Source organism: Ochotona princeps, chromosome 1 (genome assembly GCF_030435755.1).
Source record: "Ochotona princeps isolate mOchPri1 chromosome 1, mOchPri1.hap1, whole genome shotgun sequence".
Classification (NCBI taxonomy): domain Eukaryota; kingdom Metazoa; phylum Chordata; class Mammalia; order Lagomorpha; family Ochotonidae; genus Ochotona; species Ochotona princeps.
Window position 1 is genome coordinate 111,297,308 of NC_080832.1, and position 23,290 is coordinate 111,320,597.

Genomic DNA, 23,290 nt, shown 5'->3' on the forward strand with positions numbered 1-23,290 from the left:
CTGTGGCCTGGGAAAGCAGTAGAGGATGGCCCAAAGTTTTGTGACCCTGCACCCATATGGGAGACCCAGAAGAGCTCCTGGCTCCTGGCTTTGGAGCGGCGCAGCACCGGCCGTTGTGGTCATTTGGGGAGTGAATCATCGGATAGGTAGGGCGCTGGAAGGGAAGTGGAACTGCCAGGATACGAACCAGCACCCATATGGGATTCTGGTGTGTGCAAGGTGAGGACTTTAGCCACTAGGCTACCGCGCCGGGCCCCAAAATAATTTTTTTGAAATAAACAAATAAAAATGGCAAAGCCAAAGATCCCAGGTCATTTTTTTGAAGTTTCTGTTATTTCTTCTTCACTATACTTCCTCTTTCTTTACATAGATCTAAATCTTTTTCCTCCATTAAAACATTTTGATGAACATGTAACACTGATATCTTTTATGGGTATAATGTAATATTTCAACATAGGTACACAGCATAAGCAGATCAAATAACATACTTAGCATTCTTCTTATGTGTGGTGCCTGTGAGCACCTCCGGATCTTTCATACAGTGTTCATCCGTTATGATGAACCATTGTGGGAAGCCATGCGGTTGGGTCGGATGGCATGGGACTGTGATCATCACTGCTCCGTGGTTAGCAAGGCTATGAAGAGTTTCTGGCTGCGTGGCAAGGCCCGGCAGACTGTCTCTGGTCACCTCATTGCTGCCTCACCCCATTGTGAGGACACTCAGTCACTTCTCTGATGTTTCATAGAATTCTCCTGAGGGTGTTGTTGTTTTTCTGCTAGTGTGAAATGATTCCTGTAACTGGTATAACACCTCAAACTGATCAATCATGTTATGATAAAAACATCTTTAGTGACATAAGGCAATGACACACAGCTAAAAGCATACAATAGTACGATTGAGCCCACAATGTCCCCAAATATCCTGTGATATGCCCACCTTTGTCCTTGATAATATCTTGGAACAGATGGCAATCATGGAGATACTATGATTTTGTTTGTTTGTTTACCATGCGCCTCCAACTGTTACAACACATGAAATGACGCATTTTTTTTTTTTATAATCCATTTTATTGTATTGTTGTTGACAATCTTTACATAGTTAACTATAGTTGAAGGAAAATCAAGAAAGAGAAGAAAAAAAAAAAAAAGGTTCAGGGGGATAGGGAGGTGGGCAATGCTATTATGTCCATATTGTTTCCATCATGTATCTGAGGTAAAAGGGGATATTGAGGGAGAAGCCCCACCCGGTTTCCCGCCCACCCCAAGTCCCGGATGTGGGGCATGCTCTGAGATATGTGCTCAAGTGGAGTTAATAGTTCTCCAGTTATGAGTCACTGCCAGTTTCGCTCGATGAGGTGGTCCACTGATTGATATGGTCCATCATGAAGTCTCCATTTGTCCCATATTTCGCTGCCAACATGTAGCTGAGATGAATGATTGTCCTATTCTGTCTTCTGTCTTTTCTTGGTTAGAATTCTGAGTCCAGCAGTTCGATTGGGGAGATCTCCAAAGATACTTTGAGGTATTCCCAGACCAGATTCTTGTATGTTCTAGCGAAATGACGCATTTTTGATTCTCACCACGGAAAGCAGCAAGTATATGGGGCAGCTTCTAAACTGAAACAAATGTGAACCCCCAAAGAAAATGGCTTAAAACTTCTAACTAATATTGGCACTTATATTTACAGAAAGAAAACAGTTCATAAAAACTTTTACCTTATGTTGGCACTCATATTTAGGGAAAGGTAACAGTTTATAAAGACAAAAGGAAGTTCATTGTAAAGGCCTTCTGTTTGTAGAAAGGCTGAGTTGCACTTATCCCTTTCACTGCCCTTGAGCAAAAGAAAAAAAAACAATTGAATCAGTACTAGGTGAAGGTGATGGTAATTATGCATGATTGATTATAAGATTTAATAAAGAATCTGACATATGCCTTTATAAATTCCTTTCATTTATGAGTTTTCCTTTTGATTCTGTACTCTTGATATTTTAAGTCATGTTAGTTTATGTTTAATGAAAATTGAACCACTTGACACTATGTAACCACATGTGCTGCCAACCACGGAGTTCCTGGCTTGAGCCAGGTCACTGATGTCAGCAACGCCCGCAGCAAGGTGTACCCTGAGGCCAGCGCAGGGACTAGGGTTACAAAAAAGACAACACACAGTGGGTCATTCTTGTAAAGAGAATGCCATTTATTTGAGGTTAGCCTGCCTCTTTTACAATCTGCCTAGTTCCTCCCAGTATTATTCCAATGCTCAAGCAACTCCTAAGCTCCCCTGAGGGCATCTTAACAAAGGGGAAGCAGGCAAGAGGGAACTTGCGGTCAAGCCAGGGGCTAAATGTATCAGGCCAAGATTGCCCATCCTGTTACCCCTAGAGAAACAAGCTAAACTGTGGAGTTAACCCTTGGGAGACTGGGGCCCTGCAACTGCAGGTTTGAATGAGTAGTAGCTTGCTGAAAATATTTTCTCTGAAGTAAAATAATAATACTTTTTTTTTAGGATTGATTTTGTAATCATTCTTTTATAATGAAGTAAAAATGAAACAATTGGAGTTGTATAAAAGCTTGTAATGATTTGTGTATAAATAAAGAAGGCAACTTTTCTGAATTGTCCATTATGAGCATCATGCCATAGTGGTCCACGTCTCATCCCCTCTTCCTCTTCTTGCAGACCCACGCATCCTTTGCGAGCTCTCAAGTCAGCTGGAGCTGGTCTCTGGTAAATTGTAGCTTCCCCACTGTGCTGTGCAACAGGAGAATCTGTTCATTCTTATTGTATCACCATTATCCAGCTACCCTGTCCTCCCTGCTGCCTCCATCCCAGCCTCTAGTATTCATTGTTCCACCTTCAGGTTAGCTAAGTGTCTACATGTGCAAGACGACAAGTAATATTCTCTTTCTCTATCTGATTTATTTAACATAACGACCTCTGGCTACATCCATTTTGTAGCAAATAACAGGATTTCTTTGCTTTCTAGAGACTGAACAATATTCCACAGTTTGCTATGTCACATTTTTTTTAACATTCACTTAATGACACACATCTAACTGACTATATTTATATTGTGAATAGAGCTACAGGAAATACGGGAGTGCAAGTTCCTCTCATATTTCATCTTCTCCAGATATATCTATTCAGAGTGAAAGAGCAAAGTCGCAGGATAAATACATTGTTGGCTTTTTCGCAAAAGCTCAATAGTGTTGTCCTTCATAGCTGTGTTGACTTGCACTCCCGGTACATCTTCACCAACTTCTGTTGTCTTTTTGATAAGAGCCATTCTAACTGCAGAGAAATGTTATCTCCCTGCGTTTTTTATTTGCATGTCCCTGATGGCTAGTGGAATTAGGCTTTTTTTTTTCTTTTTGTGTATTTGTTGGCTACTTGTGTTTATTCTTTTGAGAAATGTCTGTTTAGATCCAGTGCCCATTTCTTAACTGGGTTTCCTGGTTTTTATTATTGTTGAGGTTTGCAGTTCCTTACGTATTCTGGGCCATCCTCTGCTGCTTTCCCAGGCAACCAATAGGGAGCTGGAAGGAAAGTGGAGCAGCTGGGACATGAACTAGTGCCCATATGGGATCCCAGCATATGAAAGGCAAGGACTTTAGGCACTAGACTACTGCATTGGGCCCAGCTTGTGGGTTTTCTGTTGTGAAGTTTGTTAGTTCAGGGAGAGTTTCCTTAAATGTCACTTGATACTTTGGTGCTGCCATTTCAGAAGTCTCTCCTTGCGTCGTATTTGCTTCCATTTGTTGTGATGAGCTCTGTTCGGACCATATCTGTCTGGGGTCCTGTGGGCCTCTGGCACTAGGAATCTTTCCCTAAGATTGGGAAGTTTTCAGCTGTTGTTTCACCAAATATGTTTTCAAGCCTTTCCTTTTTTCTTTATTTTCTGGAATCCCTCAAATTTAATGTGCTCATTAGCTGTGTTCTGAAGGTCTCAGAGACTTCCCTCATTCTCCTTTTGTTTTGATCTTTCTTATTTTACAAAACTTGCCATCACCTGCTGCCTCCCAGGCACATTAACTAGAAGCTGGATCAGGACAGTAGCAAGGACTCAGACCAGGCATCTGACATAGATGTGGGCATCCCAAGCAGTGACTTAACCCATTGAATACAATGCCAAGCTCCTTTTAAAAAGTCCTTATCAAGGTCTGGTGTGATAGCTCCATTGGCTCATCCTCCCCTTGCAAACACTGGCTGATCTACTTCCCATCCAGCTCCCTGCTTGTGGCCTGAGAAAGCAGCCGATGACAGCCCAAGGCCTTGGGACCCTGCACACACATGGGAGACCCGGAGGAGGCTCCTGTCTCCTGGCTTTAGATCAGCTCAGCTCTGGCCATTGTGGCCATTTGGAGAATGAATCAACAGATGGAAAATCTCTATTTCCTTTTTCTTGTAGATCTGCCTTTCTAATAAAAATAAGTAAATCTTAGAAGTCTTTATCAGATACTTCACCAATCTCCTTTCCTTTGAAGTCTGTTGTCAAAGCATTCGCGCACAACTTCAGAGGCATCACCTTGCCTTGCTTTCTCACACTTTCTGTGTCCCTCCATGGATATCTATGCACTGGCCCATCAACTATCTCTGTCAATTCTAGAGGGTGGCTTTCATGGTGAAAGACTTTGTCCCAAACATGTGTCTTTGGGTGTCAGTCTGGTGAGCTTGTTTGGCTTCTGTTCTGGGTGGATGCTGTAGTACACCGCTCCCACACCTCTTTCTCTGTATCTGATGCTGCGTTGTGGAGTGCTTCTCCCATCTTGGCAGACACCCATAGGTCCTAGTGCCAGCCTGTGTGGAGGGATTGTGTTGAGAGTGCCAGGCCTCATTTCAGCTAGTTGTGGTTACAAGATTGCCACCCTGGGGTCCTAAAGGGTTGTGTGGGATCCTAAGGTGGCAGGGGGATGGTGGCCTGGGGCATGCCCTGGAGTGGGGCACATGGTCCCTGCACAGTGGGGACCAGGCTGTGTTCTGACTGTGGAGACTAACATAACTGGACAGGCATGAAACTGGAACCCAGGGCATGGTGCAGTAGCCGAGGGGCTAAAGTCCTTGCCTTGCATGTGCTAGGATCCTATATGGGCACTGGTTCTAATTCTGGCTGTTCCACTTCCCTTCCAGCTCCCTGCTTGTGGCTTGGAAAAGCAGTGAACAGCCTAAAGCCTTGGGACCCTGCACCCCGTGGGAGACCTGGAAGAGGCTCCTGGCTTTGGATCGGCTTAATTCCAATCATTGTGGCTGCCTGGGGGAGTTAACCAGTGGACGGAAGATCTTCCTCTCTGTCTCTCATCCTCTCTATTTTAAAGGCAGATAGACAGAGGAGGAGAGACAGAGAGGAAGATCTTCCGTCTGATGATTCACTCCCCAAGTAAGCCGCAACGGCTGGTGCTGCGCCAATCCGAAGCCAGGAGCCAGGAACCTCCTCCAGGTCTCCCACCCAGGTGCAGGGTCCCAAGGCTTTGGGCCATCCTCAACTGCTTTCCCAGGCCACAAGCAGGGAATTGGATGGGAAGTGGAGCTGCCGGGATTAGAACCGGCGCCCAAATGGGATCCCGGGGCGCTTTCAGGGCAAGGACTTTAGCCACTAGGCCAGGCTGCCAGGCCCGATAAATAAATCTTGAAAAAGAAAAAAAAAAAAACTTGAACCCAAAAACAGGATGATGAGATGTCTCAGCAATATTAAGGAAAAAGAAGCTGGTTACAGAACAGCCAAGGAAGGGAAGAGCCTCAGCTTGCTCACCTGTAAAGTGGGGCTCACAGTGTGAAGCTGGCACTTAGAACAGCACCCAGTGCCTGGGAAGCACTCACCCTGCATGGCCTGTTGCATGAATCATTTTCTCCCGGATTACCCCATCAGCTCACAGCTCCATTTCCTCCTTCTCCATACTAGTTCCCCGCCCCCCATCTTCTTAGTGCTAAATCCTTCTGCATGGCTCGGCTCAGTTAGTCACCATGTCTGGCAAAGTGTCTACAGGAAGTCTGTGCTTGGCACCACTGTTCCCTGGCAGACATCCTCATGCCTGCCATCAACTCCTTTCCTTCCCCAGAATCTTTAGTTCAAAGGCCTCTGCCCAACAAATCCCACCCACTGAATTGGGGTTACACTGCTCCGCCATGCACCCTTCCCATTCCTGCAGGGAGTTGGGCCCCTGCCACTGCTCTAGCCCAGTGGCTTCCAGCCCCACCTTCCCGGTACTGGCCACTGCTTTGGCTTCCCCTCCTCCTGACATGGCTGCTTTCCTACTGACCCTTCTAGCTCAGCCTTCTCTCCAGAGCCTGGGTCTGACCTTGTTGGAGTTCTTTGGACTCTGCCTGCCTTCCCACATCAGGTTGTTCCATCTCTTCCCACTTAATATTCCTAAATTAGCCTCCCAGATAGAGTTACCTGCTGGACCCCCCCAGCCAGTCCCTGGATGCCTGACCCCTAAGTGGGTCAGGCTAAGTGGCAGAGAAGCAGCAGAGGGTCCCAGAGTTAACTACGGCATACTGCACACAGGTGAAGAGCAGGGTAGAGTGCCGTAGCCCCTGCTGAAAAATGAAAAGGCTCATGTAAGGCCAGACTGCCTCCTGGTGGCTTGGAGGAAATCCAGCCCTTGTCTTTGCTGTCTCCTCCCTGGAATTATAACAAACATCTGGCATCCCAATGGCCCCAACAGCCTGGGGAGAGCACTTCTGGGCAGTCAGTCTGTACTTCAAGTCACTGGTGCTGTGCCAGTTAAGATGTGAGGACTATATGCCTCATGGGAAAACTCCTTAGTTAGCTCTTCAACAAGACGCCACGGGCAGGCGGCGCTCACAATGGTTTCACAATTCCCCAATGTATCTGAAGCACTCATGAGTCTTGTTACCCCAGGAGAGCCCTCCCTTTTGTGCTGTGGCAGCTGGGGCCAGGACAGCTTCTCACTCCCCAGCAGACAGCAGAAGGCATCTGGGTGTGCCTCCTGAAGAGGCCTGCAGCATCATGGGCAGTGTGAGGCATCTGTGCCCCTGGGAGCTCTCCCGTGCCAGGGCACCTCCTTTTGCTCAGTTTTCTTCGTGGGCCTCCCCTTACTGTAAACAGCCTTGTCCTGGGACTCCAGTCCCTGCTGCAACCTTGGCAAGGAGCTGTAGCCCGAGCAAGGACATCCCTCCCTGCACAAAGTTGTTGTCTCGGAACTGTCTCCAGGCTCCAAGGCTGGCTTGCTTTCTCTCTCTGGGAAGACCTCCCCACTTGCCCACCCCCTCCCCAGGGGCATGTGGTAAAGGCCAGCCTTCTAGCTGAGAGCTGCTGGAGGACCAGCAGGCTAGCAGAAGAAGAGCCAACTTGGTTCAAGTCCCCAGGCTCAGTCCTTCTGCCCTCTGCCAGCCACAGAAGGGACTCATTGCCTGTGCTGCAGCCTTGTGCCCATTGGGGAAGAGCCAACCTCATTCATTGATAGGCACCATGCTACCCCCTGAGCCCCTTCACCTCTGTCTCAAGAAGCTCCCAGGTGTCAGACAACAATGAGGGAAGGGGCTGACATTTCATTCTTGAGTGGGGATGACCTGGGGGTGGCTGAGGGACAATGGAGCGAGAGCTGGGAATCAGGACCTAGCAGCTTTCAAAGGTCCAACTCTTGGCCAAGGAGCCTGCTCCACTCACTGCTGTGCTGCTGCTCTTCACACCCTATGTTGGCCTGGTCAGGGCAGCAAAACAACTCCAAATATCCTGGGGCATCATTTACTTATTCACTCATTTATTTTGAGCCAGGGCTCACAGAGAGTGATACAGAGGGGAGGCCAAAGCACATACACTGCCTGTGCTGCACACAGCCAGAATTCCTGAAAGAAACCCAAGCACTGGACCTGGACCCAAGCCCTGGGTCACACTGGGGCCCAGGGTCGGCTGTGTGATGCCACTGGTATGGGGCCCTGAGGTTAGGTACGTGTTGAAAGTCCTGCTGTAAATGACAGGCAGACCTCCCTGCAGGGCCTGTCAGCACCTTGAACCTTGTGGATGTGCAGGGTGAGCCTCATGGGGATCCCAGGACTGTGTCCAGGTATGGGGGACAGGGAAGCAGTGGAAGTTGATAAGTTTTGAGAGGATGCAAGGTGTGGGCAGTGGCAGACCAAGAAGGCTGGACGTGGTCCTCAGGGCTACTGAGGAGTCTCAGAGCAGACATGATGGGAATAGACACTGGGGCAGTTTAGGAACCAGCAAGGTCATGGATACCCCAAGATGTGAACAGTGCCAGGCAAGGACGATCCCACCAACAGTAGGGCTGCCCCACCAGGAGGGAGGGAGCTTAGAGACACAGGTAAAGAGGAGAAAGGTGGGGTGACCCCAGGCCCCAAGTGTGTCCCAGAGTCAAACCTGCAAGGGTCCAAATCCGGCCCCCAGCTCTTGCTGGCTGTGACTGCCTTAACGGGTCTCTTTGGGCCTCAGTGCTTCTGCTGCTGTTTTATATACGCCCTCGATGGTACACAGTTCTACAGATTTAACAAATGCCCCGTGTCACCTTGTCTCCCACGAGAGCGGCAGAGTCTCTGTGCTCTTCTGGAGCCTCCATTGTACCCTCTGTAAGCTGAGCTCAGAGAAAGTCTCTCCATTTCCCACTGCAGTTTGTAATTGAGGCCTCCTGGCAAGGCAGGTGGGACTGAAGCTGCTGAGTCGGTCCCGGAGCATAGTCTGATGGCCACAGCATCCTAGGCCTCGGGCACACGGAGCTCCTGGTTCAAACACACATCCTTGAGTCATAATCCTGGAAGCTGGGCCCTGGAATGTGCCCCACTGTGCTCACGCCAGAATGCCTATACAGATGTTCATTTGTTCTGGCAAATCCCCTTAAACAAGGATTCTGGCTCTGGTCATCATAAAGCTCTAGAGAGCTGAGCCATCTTCCCCAAGGGGCAAAGGAGCCAGGAAAACACACATTTCTACAGCACAACTCCGAGGCGACAGGCCTGTTGGCTGCCATGTGCTAGGTATCTTGATTGCATGTCACTCACCCAAAATAGCCTGGACGCAGCACCTCATCAGCTGTGGCTCTCTCCACAGCTCCCTTAGCTTGGTGACCACACATGCTTGGCTCAGCGGCGCACAGGGCCAAGTGTGGGGTCCAGTGAGGGCTCTCTCCCCCTTGTGGTTACCTCTAGTGGGCTGCCCTCCTCAAATCTAAGTCTGAACCTCAGAATGTGACTTTGCTTGAAGCTGGGGTGTTTGTAGATATAACAAACAAGGATGGAGACAAGATCACCCCGAACAACAGCAGAGCCTGAACCCAGTGATTCGTGTTCTGACAGGGAGAAGACAGCAGCATATGCACAGGAAAGACAGGTAGAGGCTGCGGCACTGCAGCCACGAGTCACAGAAGGCCCCAGTGTTGCCAGGAGCCACCACAAGCCATGATGAGGCCTGGAAGTGCGTCCTTCCCAAGAACCCTTGAAGGTAGCATGGTCCTGTTGATACCCTGACCACCAAGACTGGAAGGCAATGAATCTCTGTTGCTTTGGGCCATCCAGTAGTCCTGGGAGAGAAGCCCTAGCTGGGCTCAGCCCTCCTCAGCCCCTTTGTGCCTGGGAAGGAAACGACCCACACCCAGGCTGCTCTCCAGACAGGCACTTTAATGCATGGTGATCCAAGTCATGTTCTCCCAACCTACATCTTTGAATTCTACATGGGGCTGGCCTGTCTCTAACTCTGTCCTCTGCTTGGAAGGTTGTATTCCCAGAAGGTCTGATCTAGCGGTAACAAGTGAGTCTTGGTCACAGGCAGCATCTGGCTGGCGGTGCCACGCAGCAGTCCCCACACACAGCTAGGTAGATTGGGGGTGATCAGGCAGGATTGAATCACTACAGCTTCAAGCCGCTCCGGCGCCGTGAGTCCTTGCGGGCCACGGGGCTAAAGTTCATGATCTCCTTGTAGATGTGCTCTAAGAAGGGCGGGTTGGGGTCAGTGGGGGATGCCGAGGGCAAGGGAGTCCAGCCCACCTCCGACTTGCTGCAGAGCAGGAAGTGAGCTCAAGCAGAATCAGAAGGCACAGGTAGGTGGCGTCTGCTCAGAGGAAGGACAGGAGTGTCCACGTGGCACTGGGCAAGCAGGAGGAGGCAAGGAAGGAAAGGCTGCAGGCAGGAGGGAGGGCGGCCCCAGGGCCCCGGCTCTCACGCTTCCATTCGTCCACTGTGAGCTTCCTGTGTTCCAAGGCATCATCGAACAGCTGCGGGGCCTCTATCTCCTCCTCAGGGTCCCGGAAGGGTTCAAAGAAGGGATGGGCAAGGGCCTGTGAGGCGGTCAGACGCTTGTCCACGTCCAGTTCCAGCATCTTTTCCAGCAGGTCAACGGCTGTGTGGGCAGAGCTGTGAGCCTCCCACCTGGGGGTGCGCAGACTGAGGTATCCCAGGGAGTCACCCCCAATCCCCATCCCCACTCTATCCCATCCCTGGGACTCACCATGGGGGCTAGCATGTGGGAAGAGCTGAGTGAAGTCCTTCTTGGGGATATGGGGCAGGGACTGGATGTAGGTTTTGGCCTAGAACATAGAAAATCGTTCAAACCCGCAGGGTGCCAAGTGGGGAGCTCAGAAAGCCAGCAGGCAGACCAGGGGGTTCAGTGTAGACTGAAGTGGCAGGAAGGCCAGGACACCTGCCCGCCACCTCCCCCCCCCAACCACAGCCCACCCAGCTCCTTCAGGCCAGTGCACACATCCCAGGCCACCCTGGGCATCATCTGCCACCTACTGCTTTGTCCTTGAGCTTCTGCACGAAGTCTGCCCCGGGGACTCCTGTCACTTTCAGGATCTGGCTCAGCTGGTCCAGGTCTCAGCAGCAGTTAAGGCTCAGTGGCGCTCTCTGCAGGTGGGCCAGTAGCTGCTTCCACCCCAACCCCTGTCCCTCCATCACCACCCTGGAGACCAAGGGAACCATCCAGGTTCCAGCCAGACTCAAATCTCTGTGAGGCTCCCCTGGGGCACATGCAAGCCTGACCCTCATCCCCTGCAGTCTGTCCTCCTCTCCCTCCAAAGGCCCACAGCTTGCTATCAGAGGCCTGTGGTACACACAGCTGTGAAGTGTTCTCTCCAAGGTGGTGGAATCCCATGGCCTCATTCTCATCATTCTGCTTATCTACACCTTAAAAGTATCCTCCCCTGCCCTTCTCCCCGCCCCAGGAAGCACCTGGCCTTGGAGGTCACCTAGAGCCTGCCTGGCTATGTGCGGCTTGAATCTCCCAGCAAAGGATACAGTCCTTGCCCTTGAACAGCGTCTTTCCTGTCAGCATCTCGGCCATAATGCAGCCCACGGACCAGATGTCCACTGCAGAGAGGGGCCACCTGGTCCATGTGAGTGGCCTGTAGCCTGGGCCCGGGACCCTCCCGTGGCCACCCACTGACCAGTCTGGTTGTAGTGCATCCAGCTCAGGATAACCTCGGGTGCACGGTACCAGCGTGTTACCACGTAGCCAGTCATCTCGGCATCCGCCAGCCGTGCCAGTCCAAAATCCAGGATCTATGGCTCAGTTGGGGGAGGGGCACAGGCAGAAGGAGCTCGCTGAGGGGACATGGCTCCTGGAGCGGCTGTGCAGGACTCATGGGACAGGACCCACCCCCACCCCTACTCCCAGCCCAGGCTGAGCCTGCCCGGGGTCCACTCACCTTCAGTTCACAGTCCTCATTCACCGCCAGGTTGCCTGGCTTCAGGTCCTAGGGGTAGGGGAGGGGCAGAGAGGAGGGGCCCTGGCCTTGGTCTTGACCAGCACTGTGACCTCAACCAAGCCCCTTTTCTCCAGCTGTGAAATGCACACGGGACTAGGGGTCCTCTAAGGGCATCCAGCTCGAACACGTGCCATCTGCAGCTGCAAGCCCATTTTGTGTGTAGCAATTCCCCCATGACACTCCCTGCACAGGCCCTCCTGCCCACCACTCCATGCTTCCACGAGTGGCCTCTCCCTTCACTCTTCCCACCCACAGCGTCAGGTGGGGCAGGGTCCTCTGAGATAGGGGTGGGGGACGTACTCACCCTGTGCACGATCCCAGCTGAGTGGATGTACTGTGAGAGAGAGACAGGATGAGCCCACTGCCCCCTACCTCATCTCAGTCCACCTCCAGACCTCGGGTCTCCACCCCCTACCAAGGACCCGTCCACCCACCTTAAGACCTTTGAGCATCTGATACACCAGGCACTGGATCTTGTCCTCACTGAACTCCATGCCCATGATCTTCTGCAGGTCTGTCTGCATGAAGGGCATCACCAGGTAGCTGGAAGTCACAGGGATTCCTTGGAGCAGAAATTGGCCCTGCCCAGCCCCATGTAGGAACTCAGAACAGGCAGTCGGGGAAGGGGGTGTGGCATAACAGGAGCCTCAGAGATGCAAAAAGGTGCTAAGAACCAGCCTCCCCTGGGCCCTCTGCACTGTCACTCTCCCACCATGGGCCTCCAGGCCCCAGTCCGAGGCCTCCATGCAGGGGACTGCCGGTTGGCAGAACCCAGGGTAAGTTCTGAAGTCGGAGAGTGCTCTGGACCCCAGACCTCAACAATGGCCTCTTTGTGCCTGCTACCCATGCCTGGCAGAAAGCCTCTGCCAGAATTTCCTTCTGCTTCTAAGTATGTTCTCCCTCAGCAGGGTGTGCTGGGTTGAGATGTCTCCATAAACCAGATGTCTGCACTTCTGGGAAGGAAGCAATAAATCCGTTTTCAGGAGGTGGCTTGGTTAGTGCACCTGTTGTAAGGCTTACGACACAAATGAAGGTCAGCGATATGAAACCATTACTCAAGACAGGGACAGTCCATGCCAGAACAGGAAATCACACAGATTATAAAAGGAATTTCTTTAAAAAAGACAGGCCACCTCCATGAAATCTGTGGATTTTTGGAGCCCACCTGTGCCTGACCACAGTCCTACCCTTAAAGCACCTTGCACTTGGCATAGCCCCCGTCCTGGCCTCAAACTTGCTCAAGCCTTGCTGTGCCACGGCCGCCCTCCCTTCACTTGGCTTCTTCCTCCTTCACAGCACACTTCAAGGAAGGGGCTCTATACTCCCAGAATCCACTGGCTTTACTGCAGGTCCTCCAACAACCCAGGGCCCGCCCCTGTCCTTCTGCCAAACTGCTCGGCTCAAGGTCAACAGTGACTGCCCCACAGACATGGTGCTGTCCTTTCTTTCTGTTTGACCTTCTGCCAGGCCTCACACTCCCTCAAGCTCAGAGGGGTTTCTGAGTCATCACCTGCTCATCATTCTCTTCTCCCATCTCGCCTCTCTTTCTTGTGAATGCCTCACTTAGGATTACTCTACTTTCTTCAGAAACAATCCCCCCCTCCTGCCAGCTGCAGCTGGCATCTTTGTCCCTATAGTATACAAACCTTTCCCTTCCAAACTCTTGATTCTTTCCCTCTTGCAACTGCTGATTAAACACCAGAAAGTTCATAAGTCCTTCCTGAGTGACATGTGCACAGAGCAGGCGTTTCATGCATCAATGAAGACATCGCCTGAGATGTCCACACCCCACAGCCAAGAGCCTAGGCTGTAGTCTTGCCTGTTTCTAATCCGGCTTCCTACTACAGGACTCTGCAAAGTGACAGGTGATGGCTCCAGTGGTGGAATCGCTGCCACCCACAGGGCAAATCTAGATAGAGTTCTGAGCTCTAGGTATCAGTTTGGCTGGCCCAGGCCTCGCTGTTGCAGGCATTTGAGGAGGAAACCAGTAGACCAAAGATCTCTGTCCCTCTCTCTCTTTGCCTTTCAAACAAAGTATTACGGTGGTTAAGCCACCATTTGGGGCATCCTCATCCTATATCAACAGCATCAATTCAAGTCCTGACGTCTCTACTTCCAAACTAAGTTCCTGCTAACGCACCAGGAAAGCAACGAATAATGGCTTAGTTACCTGGATTTCTACCACCATTGAGAGAGACCAAGATGCCATTCCTATTTCCTGGCTTTGGCCTAATGCAGCCCCAGTTGTTGTAAGCATCTTGGGAGGGAATTAGCAGATGGAAGATCTTTCTTCTTTGTTACTCCCTGTCTCGGTCACTCTGCTTTTCCAATAAATTAATAAATCATAAATTTAAAAAAGGAAAATTCCTAAGGAGAATGTTTCATCTTTCCCAATCTGTTCTTCTGAGGGCATCCTCCTAAACATGACTGCACTCAGACCCTGTCCTGTCAGACCCTGTCCTGTGGCAGTCTGCCAGTCCTGCACCTGGTACTCCAAGCCCTCAACTATATTATTTTTAAGATTTATGCATTTATCTGAAAGGCAGAGTTCCAGGGCAGGGTGAAGGAGAGAAGACAGAGAGACCTTCTGTTGTGGGCTAAAAAGTTGATTAGCGCTGGTTGGCCTGGCCGGGAACAGGAATTGGGCTTGCGGCTAAAACACCTAGACTAAGTGGACTCATCTGTATCCAATATCCTGCTAAAAGAGGATGTGGGGGGAAGAGTATGTAAGGAGAGGTGAACGAGCAATAAAGGGAGACTTCCCAGAGACATTCACCATCACTGGTCTCCTGTCGGTGCTTCATCCCCAGACCCTCTCCCTGGTCCACATTACTGGCTCTGCTGGCCAAAGCAAATGGCGCCTAACGTGGGGCACGGCACCAGGGACCCCTGGATCTATGAAGAAAGCTTAGAATTTAAATGTTTTGCAGGGGCATAATTGATTTCATCCCTAGACCCTCTCTCTGTGCTAGGGCACGAGGGACAATCTGAGGGGCCCCTGGAACTCTGGAGGTGCATTTATGATTTCATCCCCAGACCCTCTCCCTGTCCTGGGGCACGAGGGATCATCTGAGGGACCCCGGAAATCTGGAGGTAAGTTTAGAATTAAATATTTTGCAGGGGCAGAAGTAAAATTTATCATGGGGCAAGAACTCGCTAAAGTGCAGATGATTAAGGGAATCCGAGATCTGCTCCACTCACAAGGCACCGACACTAAGCTTAAGACCTCGCAGAAGTTCGTTGAAACTGTCTGCGACGTATCCCCATGGTTTGCTCTCCTTGTAGCCACCTTTTTCCTCTGGCGCTTGGTAAATATTGCTTTGTCATCCCCTCAAGTGGTGGTGCAACCCTTCCTTGAAAAATTATACGTAAGGAGGGGCAGCAAGCCACAAACCAGAGTAGGAAGACAGAGGGGACCCCAAACCAGGGTAAAAAAGGAAAAGGAACCCCAGACCAAAGTCTGGAGAAACTGTGCGAAGTAGATTGAGTCCTCTTCTGAGGAAGAGGAAGGGGAATAGGATGGAAGTGAGTCTTCCGAGGATCCTCCACCCACAGAGAATATGCCCATAGAGCGTGTACCAAGCAAAAAAATCGCTTTTGGCCAGGCACGGAGCCCTCTGTGCCACCTGTGTCGTCAGTGCCATTAAATCTGGGCGCAGCCATGATAGATTTACAGGAGCAACTTCAGCGTCCCTCCCTTCAGTTGAGTCAGGGTTAGCTATAGCCCCAGGTAAAATACAACTTGTTTCTCCATTTAATTATTTGGAATTTCAACTTTTTCATAATTGTATTAAACCCCCACAATTTCCAAAGCCCAGATGTTTTTAGCCATGTTTAAAAAGGCATCAAGAATTCAAAAATTTCAAATTCTAGGGCTTCCCTTGGTATTCTTAGGAGGTTTCAAGAATGCCAACAGATTTATCTCCCATTTTGTGGCAACAGTTAATCAGGTTGATTGAATCATGTTAAGATTATTTGCAAATGGATGTGACACACATCCCAGTGTTTGGGACACTAAAGTATGTGCATGTTGCTATCAATACTTACTCTGGATTTGTTCTAGCTGCTCCTCAGACAGGGGAATAAGTCAGGGATGCTCTAACTCAGTGCTATGCATGTTTTTCCATCTTGGGAACTCCCAAAGTTACTAAAACATAATGGCCCCTGCTACACCAGCAGTAAGTTTTGTGATTTTTCTGCCTCCCACCATATACAGCTAATTACAGGCATTCCTTACAATCTTCAAGGACAAGGTATTATGGAACGCGCCATCCATACTATTAAGGATTACCTTATTAAAACAAAAAAGGGGGAGTAGAGCACTCCCCGAGATCATTTGAACTTTGTATTATTTATCTTAAATTTTCTAACATTGGATGCTGAAGGACGGTCAGCTGCAGATCGTCATTGGAATCCGTCTCGGAAGCAGAAGGATTACGTGATGTGGAAGGATCCCTTAACCGGTCAGTGGCAAGGCCAGATCCCGTCCTCATATAGGGGCGAGGATCGGTTTGTGTTTTGCCAGAAAACGAAAATGGCCCATGGTGGATTCCTGAGAGGCTTGTCTGGCAAGCTCCTGCTGCTGAGTCTTATGAAAGCTCAGGTACTGGCCATGGTGATGGCATTCGAGTCGGAAGATCGATGGAACAAGCAAGTATATTGGGCCTTTACATATTATATAAGTATATTAGTATATTTTTAAGCACCCCTCTTTTTTTTCTTTCTCCCATAAGTACCGAGGTCCCGTTATTTCCTGCCTTTTCTAAGTGGCAGCTTTGTGGGGAACGGGCATGCACTGCATGCTCCCGCCCTTTTTTCTTACTAAGGGAGGCAATTATTGTTATGGAAATTATTAGTTCAATCATTCCTCTGGATTTGAGGACTTACTCACGTGGGTGAATCTTAGCTCCTTGAATTTTACGCCTGTGTCTGCCTGTGTTATCCCCCCGTTTTTCTCTCTTACATACAGAAAACATCTGAAGTGAATTGCACCGAGGTCAGCTGCACCCTAACAGCACATTGGAATGGCAATGGCGACTGCCTGGAATCCTGCCTGTGCCTGTCGGGGCTAACGGAGAGGCCTCTGTTGGCCTGATAGGCATAACGACTTTGGCATAACATCGACCATTGCAGCCAGCATTGCTATGGCGTCGGCAGACAACACCATAGCAGCGGTGACCCTGAGACACCCTACAGCTACTGCTGAGACCGTGAACAAGCTTGCGGAACTGCCTGAGCTATGGAACAACAGAACTTTACTGATAAACACATGCGGGCGGGTATGCTTACATTGTAACAGCAGGTTGATTTGTTGGCAGAGGAGCAGCAGATGCTGTGGGATTTGGTCTAGGCCTCTTGCTCCCCATCATATGTCTTTATGTATGTAACACCTGGGCAAGGGCAAAATGTTTCCCAAGCCTGGGAACTGCTGTATGCTCATTGTTACCTAGCCATGGAACAGGGTTACCAGCCTACCTAAGTATGGTTTGTGCAGCTGCAGCAGGCAATGCGTTGAATAGCAGCCAGTGATGGGTAAGATGGACCAGGCACTGACCAACCTAAGACAGGGGTTCCCTCATGCTATGGAGATTCCCGATGACGGGTAAGGCTGATGACCTGAGAGTCCACAACCTAAGACGAGCACATCCAAGTCTGGTTTAAAACAAAAAAGGGGAACTTGTTGTGGGCTAAGCAGTTGATTAGTGCTTGTTAGCCTGTGTAGGAACAGGAATTGGGCTTGCAGCTAACAACACCTAGACTAAGTGGACTCATCTGTATCCAATATCCTGCTAAAAGAGGATGGGGCGGAGAGAGTATATAAGAGGAGGTGAAGGAGCAACAAAGCGAGACTTCCCAGAGACTTCTACCATCATTGGTTTCCTGTCGGTGCTTCATCCCTAGACCCTCTCCCTGTCCACATTACTGGCTCTGCTGGCCGGAGCAACCGTCCATCTGCTAGTTCACTCCCAAAGGCTTGCAACAATTTAGGGCATGCCATGCTGAAGCCAGAAACCAGGAGCTTCATCTGGGTCTCCCACAGGAATTCAGAGGCACAAGCACCCGGGCTCCCCAGATACATTAGCAGAAGAACTGGATCTAAGTGGTAAGGCCAGGACACAATACCAGCCCCATCCCTTTGATTTCAGATCAACATCTGGGTCACAGACACTGGCCTCCAGGGTTGCCCCTGTCCCCAGCGCTGCACCCTGCTGCTTACTCACGGCTGGAACACTGCAGCCCTCAAATCCAACCTTAGCACATGGCCTCCTGGTAGGATCCAGGATGGTGGACCCTGAGTCCCACCAAAGCAGCAGAGTCCGCGCTCCCCACACTTCAGGCTGGCTGGCTGCCTCACATTCAAGCTGGCCAATTTGTGGAGCAGCTGAGCTCAGGCCCCCTTCCTGTTTGCACCACTGCCATCCCCTGCCTGCCCCTAGCAAGGCCCCCCTCCCTTCACCTCTCCCTGCCTGGCCTCTCTCCAACTGTGGCAGAAAACAACTCAGAGAGAACCTCACCTTTTAAAGTCCTAAGGCGCAGGTAGGCCCTCCCCTCCCCAGGAGATGTGACACTAGGGATCCGCCCCCAGTGGAAGCCAGTGCAGCCCATGGACTCACAAATCCTGGAAATGGCGCAGCGAGGAGGCTGGGGTGAAGACATCCAGGAGCCCAATGACCTGTGGAAGAAGCGGCCTGTGAGGCCCAGGCAGTGCCACCCCAGGGCCCCAGCCACACACTTGTGACCGTCCCAGACCCCAAGAGCCAGGTCCCAAGCCTGGTTGGGAGCAGTAAGCAGGGAGAGGTCAAAGACCCTCTTAGAGAAGGAGCTGGGAGCCACAGCAGTGGAGTCCAGTTGTGGGGACGGAGGGGGCAGGGTGGCCAGGTGTGCCAGGGGCATTGCTCCCAGGATTGCGCCAGCTGACTTCAGGAGAAAAAGATGGGGTTACTTCCAGCCAGCAGTTCCCCTACCCTTGACCTTGGCTTCTCCTGGGGCCCTCCTGTCTGCCACAGGCTCATAGGGCAGGGGTTTGCAGGACAAGGATGGGACTTCAGTCACAGGAAGTAGTTGAGACACTGGCCCTCCTAGCTACACATTCCCCGGGGCAAAGCTGGGTGCCTGAACCTAGAACCAAGGTCCCTCGTTTCTCCTGGCTTGTTTCTACCAGGCAGGGTGGTCAAGGAAGGGACATACACTGGGGATTGGGGCCAGGCAGCCTCCCTTTAAGCCCCAGCTCTGCCACTGGGTAACCCAGGAACCCTTCTGCGTCTTGCTCTCCCTATCTCAGACATGGTGGCAATAACCCCCATCTCAAGGGACACAGGGTAAAACGGCAGCAGCTACTGCACATCTCTCAGAAGCACCTGACACACCCGCTGAGGTTCAGGTGCCTGTTGCTGTTATCACGGTTCAGGATGGTAACCCCAGCTGGCCAATGGCTCCTAGATACGGCACAGCCCACCCAGGTCCTCCCTGCACCTAGAAGGGCTCACCCTGCCCACGAGCACCCAGCACTCCCTTTTGGGAAGTGTGTGCCCGGCAGCCCCTGGCCGCCGGGGGGGTGGGTGGGCCGGGAAGGAGCCCAATGCGGGAGGGTGTCCCGTGGCTGAGTCCGGGGGGGTGGTGGGGACTTGCCTTCCCGCAGCCCCCTAAGCCCAGGCCCCAGCGGCGCCTACATTCTCATGCTGCATGTGTTTGAGCAGGAGCAGCTCGCGGTAGGCGCGTTTGGCGAAGATCTCCGACTGGAAGGGCCGGCTCAGCTTCTTGATGGCCACCTTCTCCCCAGACCGCTTGTCGATGGCGGAGCTGTTGGGGGCACGGGCAGGTCAGCCTGCGGCAGCAGCTTTCCTCCAACTCCTCCAGGTCTAGGCGCGGACTCCCGGGCCACCCGTACACCTAACCCCATTTGGCGCGCAGCCCACCCCCTGCAGTGAGAGGCTCAGAGCAGCCGGGGCAACCGCACGGGGCGCGGGGCCGGGGCTCCCCTACGCCGCCGCCGACAGGACGCGGAGCCCGGCAGGGACCTCACGTCCTGCGCAATCCGGACCAATCCCTTCCCCTTCCTGGGCCTTCCTGCACTCGCCCGTTCTACCCCAGGAACTCTGCGGTCCGGAAATAGAGCTACCGTCCCGGGAAAGCCGTCTCAGTCCGCATTTCACCCCCGCGCACTCCAGCCCCGAGACCCCACTCGGCCACCAAGGGGAAGAAAGGCTGTTGGCAGCCCCAAGCCAGCTCCGTCGACCGGGGCCGCGCTCCTCCCTGTCCTCTCTGCCCGTCTGCGCCGATTCAGCCGAGGGGGCGCCCCGACGCCGGGCACCCCCGCGCGCTCCAAGCGGCGCGCGGCCGGGGGGTCTCACCACACGGCGCCATAGGCTCCGCTGCCGATGTGCGTCGGGGACACGTAGGTCTTGGGCAGTTCCCAGGCCGTCTTGTTGACCTCCTGCTTGTAGAAGCCCCTTTTCCGGGTGAGGCTCATCCCGGGCACCCAGTCTTGGAGGCCCCAGCGCGGTGGCTGCGCTCGCGGCCCCGCCGGGCTCCCAGCGCCCTGGTCCCCGCCCGCGGTCCCGGCCGCGCCCGCCCCGCGCCGCCCGTCCTCCTGCCCGCCTCCGCGCGAGGGCGGGGGCTCGGCTGCGACGCGTCCCACCTGCCGGCTCGCCCAGGTGTGCCGAGCGCCGCCCCGCCCCGGCCTGCAGCCCAGCGCCGCGGCCCCATTTTCCGGTCCGTCCCGGCCACCTGCCGCAGGAGCAGGTCCTGGGACACGGTCGGCGCCGCGGTGCGGGAGTGGGTGCCTTCTGGCCAAGTGCCGGGGTGCAGCGGGGCGAAGGCAGGCAGCACCCAGCTCCGGCAGAGTCCCACGGGAGGTTTTGAGGCCCGACTTGAAACACAAAAACAAAAAAACACTCCACAATTTGTGTGTTACTTAACTTTTCCCACACGGAAGACGCCAGCCTAGCTCCGTGGGCTTCTCACGCACGGACATGCACACCCCCTAGTGTTTTTGTTTATTTTAGCTGGATTTTGGCTGGGGAGATCTGGGCTGGAGCCAGGAAACCGAGGTCTGAGGGGGCCTCTGCACCCCAGATTACTCAGCGTCAGCCACTCTTGGGACTCTGGCTCAGCTTTGTGTCATTCGCATTTCGGTTTCCCCATTGTCCTGGTACAACACACCCAGACCTCGTATTTCATCCACAAATGTGTTTTTGTATCTCTAAAAGGTAACGATTGTTTTTCTTTTAAATACTCTTAGAACCATTCTTACACTTAACAATTCATCACGCTTATTCTAATGATGCTGTATTACGTACGCAGGTTCAAACCAGCCCAGTTTTGCACAAACACATCCGGTGTTTGCTAGCTTCTTAATGCCCTGCAGGGACAATGACAGCTGTGGGTGGTGGCTGGTGCAGCATGAAGGAGAATCTGGGTTCTGCCGTCACCAGAGCCCGGGAGGACCAGTATGAGGGGAAGGACACTGTGTGTGCTCCGAAGACTTGGCCAAGGCCTCTCTGGCCCAACAGAGGCTGTGGGAAGGCTGGGAGACACTTACCTCATTTGTCAGGTGACAGAGGCTGTATTCAATAAGGACAAGAATTACAGACCCCCCATCCTTTGCCACAGCCCCCCAGCCTGGAGTGCTCCACTTAAGTCCCCCACAGGGGTTGTGGGCAGGGAATCTCATTTGTCTCTGACACTGAGTAGATGCTGTTCCCCAAATGTATACAGTATGAACGGAAGAGTCAGAGCATTGGACGTGGAAAAAAAAACATTGCTTTAGTAGACTCTCGTGCCAGTCATTAGACCAGATGCTTTGCATACACAGCTCACTTAGTCACGACCAGGGCCTGTGAGTCATCCTCATCTCGGAGAGGAGGAGCCTGTCATGCCGCCAGGTGATGCACCGAGGTCACGCACCTTCAGAAGCAGGTACAGCCTGACTTGACTGGTACAGCCCCAGAGTCAGAGCTACAGTGCTATCTCCCGTCTCCATGATGAGATGCTGCTGCTCGAAGATCATCGTGCATTGCCCACGTCACAAGGACACGGCTGTGGCTCAGCCTAAGTCTTTCTTGGTTCAGCCTGCACACACACACACACACACACACACACACACACACACACTCTCCACCCCTGAGACTCCCACCCTGTGGGAAGGAGCTGAGAGTGGAATGGGACATAGGTGGAGGGCCCACTGATTCAGAAACTGGGTTTGGGTCCTGGGAGCCAGGTGTGAGGGCTTGATGCTGGTTAGAGAGGTGTCCAGGAGAGTCATGTTTCCTCTTGGGCTGAGGATTCAGTCAGGAAGAGCGTGGACATCCATGGAAGCAGAGGGGGAGTCCCAGAAGGTGAGGAGCACCAGGGAGGTGCTCATTGTTTAAGTTTGTGCAATCCTGCGAGGACATGAGCCAGTCACCCCAGCCATGGCCTCGGTGGCCTCTCCAGCAAATGTCAGGAAGTGATTCACACTCCACTGACACTGAACCCCTTTGGGGGGGCCTTGCTGGGTTTGTGTCTGCTCAGCAACCAGGAAGCTCTGGAGGGAACGGCTGGGTGGATCCAGGCAGAGAGGAGGGAGTTCCTGACATCACAACCCTGGCTCTCCTTCCTCTTTGAACTCCAAGACCTGCTTGCTTGTCTGCAGCCTGGACGCAGACCCAGGGCTAATGGTTTGGTGTCTGCCCTATTCACATGGAGGTGGGGCTTTTAGAAATCGGCTTTGGCGTTTCTGTCCCCACCTCTGGCACAGTTCCTCCCCCTTCTCTGAGTTTCAGTGTCCTCGTTGGAAAATGAAGAGGACACAAAAGGAAGGTAAGTTCAGATCTTGCTCATCTTGGAGGGAATGCCACAAGCTGAGAATGTTCCCTGTCACAGCTTTGCTGAGCGTGCAGAGCTCTGCGCAGCCGCAGCCACAGCCTCGCCTCCTGCCGGTGGGGCTGGCTGAGCACCTCATTGCCCGTGATAATCCAGAAAAAGATCCAGATTCAAAACCCGAGCTAGGGTGTTTCCTGAGTGTGCATCACTTCTGCACTATGGCAAGGCTGAAACATTGGAAGTCAGCCCCCCGTAAGTCAGGGAGAGTTTTGGGCGTATTCTCTTTTATTAAGCTTTTGTTGTTGTTTGAAAGAGTTTCACAGATAAGGACAGATGTCTGTGACACAGAGAGAGGCAACATCACACACACACACACACACACACACACACACACACACACACACACACACACAGATGGTCAGTCCACTGGTTCACTCCCTAAACAACCTAAAAAGCCAGGTTTGGACCAGCCCAAAGCCAGTAGCCAGGAATGCCATCCTGATCCCAGGGACTCAAGCATTTGGGCCATCAACCTATTCCCTTCCCAGGCACATTCCGAAACAGGGCAGCTAGGACTCCAGCTGACACCCCAGTATGGTATACCAACACAGCAAGCAGTGGCTTAACCTACTGTGTCACAATGGCCATCCTTAAACCTCTCCTTTAATTCTGTTTTCCATGAATGTTTTCAAGTCCCCTCCTTTGAATATGATCCTCACACAGGTCCAGCTGGGAAGGGACTTTTAGGGAGAGGGTGTCAGAAAGGACTTAGCATAAGGACAGGGCTTGTGTTGGGGAACAGGGCTCTGGATTGGCTACG

At 52.2% G+C, this 23,290-nt stretch overlaps 1 protein-coding gene across 1 annotated transcript; it reads right to left on the reverse strand.

Moving 5' to 3' along the window:
- Positions 1–9,563: 9,563 nt before the first annotated feature.
- On the reverse strand, positions 9,564–20,233 carry MAPK13 (mitogen-activated protein kinase 13). Its single transcript, XM_004590319.4, has 12 exons — positions 20,019–20,233; positions 19,338–19,467; positions 18,282–18,340; positions 12,102–12,210; positions 11,972–12,001; positions 11,608–11,655; positions 11,347–11,461; positions 11,198–11,269; positions 10,697–10,776; positions 10,410–10,488; positions 10,125–10,301; positions 9,564–9,891 (listed from the first exon to the last, which is right to left on the reverse strand). Exons 1-12 carry the CDS (start codon positions 20,135–20,137, stop codon positions 9,812–9,814), a joined length of 1,098 nt encoding a protein of 365 aa, XP_004590376.1. The 5' UTR covers positions 20,138–20,233; the 3' UTR covers positions 9,564–9,811.
- Between the last annotated feature and the right edge of the window lie 3,057 nt (positions 20,234–23,290).